Source organism: Hyposmocoma kahamanoa, unplaced genomic scaffold, assembly GCF_003589595.1.
Source record: "Hyposmocoma kahamanoa isolate Upper Pololo Valley unplaced genomic scaffold, ASM358959v1 92, whole genome shotgun sequence".
Lineage (NCBI taxonomy): Eukaryota > Metazoa > Arthropoda > Insecta > Lepidoptera > Cosmopterigidae > Hyposmocoma > Hyposmocoma kahamanoa.
The window spans coordinates 13,565,516-13,570,117 of record NW_020654748.1 but is presented as its reverse complement, the minus strand read 5'-3'; the positions used below and the strand labels follow the sequence as shown (position 1 = coordinate 13,570,117).

At 35.4% G+C, this 4,602-nt stretch overlaps 1 protein-coding gene across 1 annotated transcript; it reads left to right on the top strand.

The window, feature by feature from the left end:
• Positions 1–2,571: 2,571 nt before the first annotated feature.
• LOC113236719 lies at positions 2,572–4,011 on the top strand. The gene is made up of 5 exons (XM_026472878.1): positions 2,572–2,640; positions 2,693–2,726; positions 3,240–3,253; positions 3,559–3,702; positions 3,784–4,011. The coding sequence occupies exons 1-5, from the start codon at positions 2,572–2,574 to the stop codon at positions 4,009–4,011; spliced, it is 489 nt and encodes a 162-aa protein (XP_026328663.1).
• Positions 4,012–4,602: the final 591 nt, after the last annotated feature.

Below are 4,602 nucleotides of genomic sequence, written 5' to 3'. Positions count from 1 at the left end.
AATAGATTTCTCATAGATGGCGCTACGACTAAAAAGTCGTTGAAAGACCAAGTACAAAGACACGACGCAAGCACATAGAAAAATTCGTGAGGTCCGTTGGTTCGTTCCGTGGCTTAGTTGGGATAGCATCTGGCACGGTATGCAAGAAGACATCGGTTCGAATACGACCGGATCGAAGGAATTTTTTCTGAGTGTTCGATCTTTGTATTAATAATTACAATTTTTAACTGTATTTATTTAAACGCATTGTGTACAAACTTATTTGTACGTATAATGTAAGGAAATATACTTGTGTTATTGGAGCAATTGAGCAATATACGTTAACCTTACTTTTATTAAATTATGTTCCAAAAATAGGGCCCTTCGAGCATAAACGTACCAAAGTATGATTTTAGAGTACACTGATGTGGTGAAAATTTCAAACATCAAAATGATATTTATGAACAGGATAGTTATAGGTTAATTAAACAGGTCTTCCAACCGAGTCGGCAAAAACAAAGAACCTCTACTTTCTACGACCCTGACATAACAGAAATTCGAAAACATTATAAATATCCCAGCTAGTTTTTACTTAAAAGCACCAGCGCGTGCGCAGCCGGTTTACGCTGTAGGTCAGTAACGCAATGTCAAGTAGCGGTGCCTCAAAACGCTTAATTTAGTTTTATATATATCTTTGTACACATTTTTTGTTTAATATGAGTGCTTACAACAAAGAAAATAAGAACGTGTACATTATTACACATATGGAGCATGCAGGGTTTTTCAACAAAAGCTTTGTTTTGTAAATCAAAACAAAACAATAAATTTAGATGACAATAATTCAAATTATGTTGTATTAAAAAAAGTAAGGTTTGTGCAATTGTGAATGAAAATGATATCTGATAAATGTCCACCACGACCACTTTTTCATCTAAGATTTTAATCACGTTTTGACAAAATGGTGGGTCTATTTCGTTAATCACTTCACAAATTTTGGATTTTTTAGACTGCAGTCGATTCGATTGGCTCCGTATAGACTCTGTCTTTAACATAACCTTATAAAAAATAATCCTGCGGTGTTAAACCACGTGATCGAGCTTACCATTTAACGGCTGAATTTCGTGAAATTATGCGATCGGGAAATTTGGTTTGCAATAAATTCATTGTTTCGTTGGCTTGTGCCGTTGGCGTTGGGCCGTTTTGTTTAGAAAATGAGGCTGGAAATGCGAGAGATGTTAAAAACTCCATTTTGGTGATATATTATTGGTGATATAGATATCACTAACATGTGGTTTCAACAAGACGGTGCCACAAGTCACACAGCTAGCGAAACAATGAATTTATTGTAAACCAAATTTCCCGATCGCATAATTTGACGAAACTCAACCGTTAAGTGGCCAGCTCGATCAAGTGATTAAACATCGGTGTATTGGTTTTTATGGGCTTATGTTAAAGACAGAGTGTACATGGAGCCAATCGAATCGATTGCGGACTCGAAACTCAAAATTTGTGAAGTGATTAACGAAATAGTCTCACCATTTTGTCAAAAAGTGAATAAAAACTTGGATGAAAGAATCGCCAACTCTAACTGTGGTCGTGGTGGGGTGGACATTTATCAGATATCATTTTTCATTCATAATTGCTAACTTAACCTTAACCTTACTTTTTTAATACAATAGAAATTTAAATCATTGTCATCTAAATTTATTGTTTTATTTTGATTTACAAAGCAAAGTTCTTGTTCAAAAACTTTTACATTATATTATAAATGTATGATTATTATTTGACAGTTGCAATAGAAACAGCTAACACCTAAATCTCCTTTGATGTAATCTCGTGACATAATTTTCAGAATAGTTGGACTAGATTTTATATTAAACGAAGAAAAATTATTATATGTAGTTTATTGCCCGCTTTAACTATGTAAGATGAGGTTAGTTATATTATTATTCATCATCCCTTTTGTACGTCCCACTGCTGGGTACGGGTCTCCTTTTAGAGGAGGGCTTAGGCTATAGTCAGCCACGCTGGCCCAATGCGGGTTGGGGATTTCATACATTTTTTCCGAGGGTTGTGAACCTTCTACAACGTGCAGTTTCATCACGATGTTTTCCTTCACCGAAAAGATCATGATAAATTTCAAATTAAATTTTGCACATAAATTCCGAGAAACTCAGAGGTACGAATCCGGATTCGAACCCACGACCCTGTGCTTGAGAGGCAGTAGATAAACCATTAGGCTACCATGACTTTATGTTAGTTAAGTAAACATGTATTTGTACAATGGACTACAATTAGAATACAATAAATTATTAAAAATCAATTTTACATAACGTTTATCATTAAAAAAGTCACTACTTGTAGCGTGGTTAATGACGATAATACGTTACATTATTTAATAAATTTTAATGCCAAAGTGCATCTTAGTGTGCCGCCAAATTCGTCTTTACAAAAATGCTTGAAAATCCGGCTTATGACAAAATTGAAACAGTAATTCGCTTAAGTAAGCATTTGGTTACTTTCGATTAAAAAATCAACACGTGGTTATCATAATTTGTAATAGTAAGTTACAGTGAAGATGTCGTCGTTAGGATGACAGAATATGCTAATTCAAAATTAGATTTAACGTACATCACGTATAATCAAGGATCGCATCCAATGGTAGGTAAAACGAACACGAAAATCTGTAGAATAGACTTGCGCTTGCGGCCAGGTGGTGCACGCGCAAGACGGTGGTGCAGAGATGGGTATGCGATTTCTTTAGTATACTGTACGGACGTTGACCCGACGACAGGCAGCATCATTTACGTATCATTTTATGTACCTAGTATCACAAGATATAATTAAGAAATACACTTTACACGTAAGAAAGTAAAAATGTATAGTCCACAATCTCATCTGATGAAATGTGAAGATGTACACGAAGACAAGACCAAAAACAAGTTCTGTGCGGCCGGCTTCAAATATAACAACAACATGCGAACTCTACACCAAATAGGTCTTTAACGTAGGAAGCCTTGCTATCATTTTCACGGGCGAGACAGACGAGTTGACGATAGCACTAAATACAGTATTAACACAGAGAAGAACGCAACTGCTCATCACAGAGCATCATCAAAAGAAGAGATTTTGAAATATCTTGTATTAGTCTGTATACAGAAATACTATTGGTGGCTGAAACATAAATCTTCTCTGTTACGTTTTTGTGTATTATGGGCCGTATAAATCACATGCCTATTTTTGGACATTTGTACATGTAGGTGTGCTGTACAAGGTATGTATATGTAATTAGTGTTACAACTCAGTGCTTACCTAAGATAGCAGTAATGACAACTTTCATTTGTTTACTGTGATAATCTGTGGACATTTATGCGAAAACTGAAACAGGATTCTGCATATAAATAGTACATTTTAAGTTGTATTAATCACATGGTAAGTGACTATTGAGCACTTCGTACTCAGAGGAATAAGAATAAAATGTTTTTAAGGTACATTTGAATTATATTTCTAGATATGTGTTATCAGTGCTATAATGGTAGTACACATAATACGTATATAAATTTTATTTATTTTTCGTAGATTACTTGTTTTGCGGCAATCCTGGCTGTTGTGGTCTCGCAAAACAGCCACGGTCACCACGAGCATCATGAGGCTACCTCCTCTCAGCAGATCCACCGTGACGATGTGCCATCGAAGGAACCGGCTCATCACCACGAGTACTACGTAAGTTCGCAGCGTCCAACTAAACTTGAAATATTACATAAATTTGGAATGTTTTTTGTTAATTTATGCTTGGATTCACAGAGCCACCCCAAATACGAGTTTGAATACAAAGTGGAGGATCACCAAACCAATGACATCAAGTCGCAGCACGAGTCCCGCGATGGTTATGTGGTAAAGGGCTATTACTCCTTGCACGAGCCCGACGGTACCGTCAGAATCGTCCACTACACTGCTGACAAGAAGAGTGGATTCAATGCGCAAGTGGAACGCAAAGGACACGTCAAACACGTGTACCACCACCACCATTAATTCTATGACAGTCTGTGATATCTCTTAGTCGAACATTTGTTGATTTGTATATAGTTTGTTGTTAGTTAATGTATGCAATAAATGTAATTTTAATTATGTTTTTTTTATACACTGTAATTTACACAATTGACTGTCTTTTTAAATATTCAAACTCGAAGTTTGTGGCGTACTCTCAGTTTTTTTAATAAATAAAAAAGAGTTGAAATGATGACCCTACGTTCATAACAATTAGATATACTTAAGCTGTCAGAGCACGTTGAGACAAATAAAATTTCTAATATCCATCGGAGTCAGAGGCTGCTAAACTATAATATAGGCGCTGAAATGGTAGTGGTAGTCCTGGGTCTAGGAATTAAATTAGGAATATAGACTACAATTTAAAAAAAATATATTTTAAATAGCTCTCGTGTAATATTTTCCATGCACGTTAGACGTTTTATCGTTTCAGCGTCGATATAATCAATTTAGGACGCCAATAATTATAAAGGTTATTTAAATATTTGATAAATGTTAATGCCAAAGTACGTGCCGCGAATTTCAGTAATCAGTAATCGTTTATTGCATAGTCACATGTTAATAATATTAAAATTA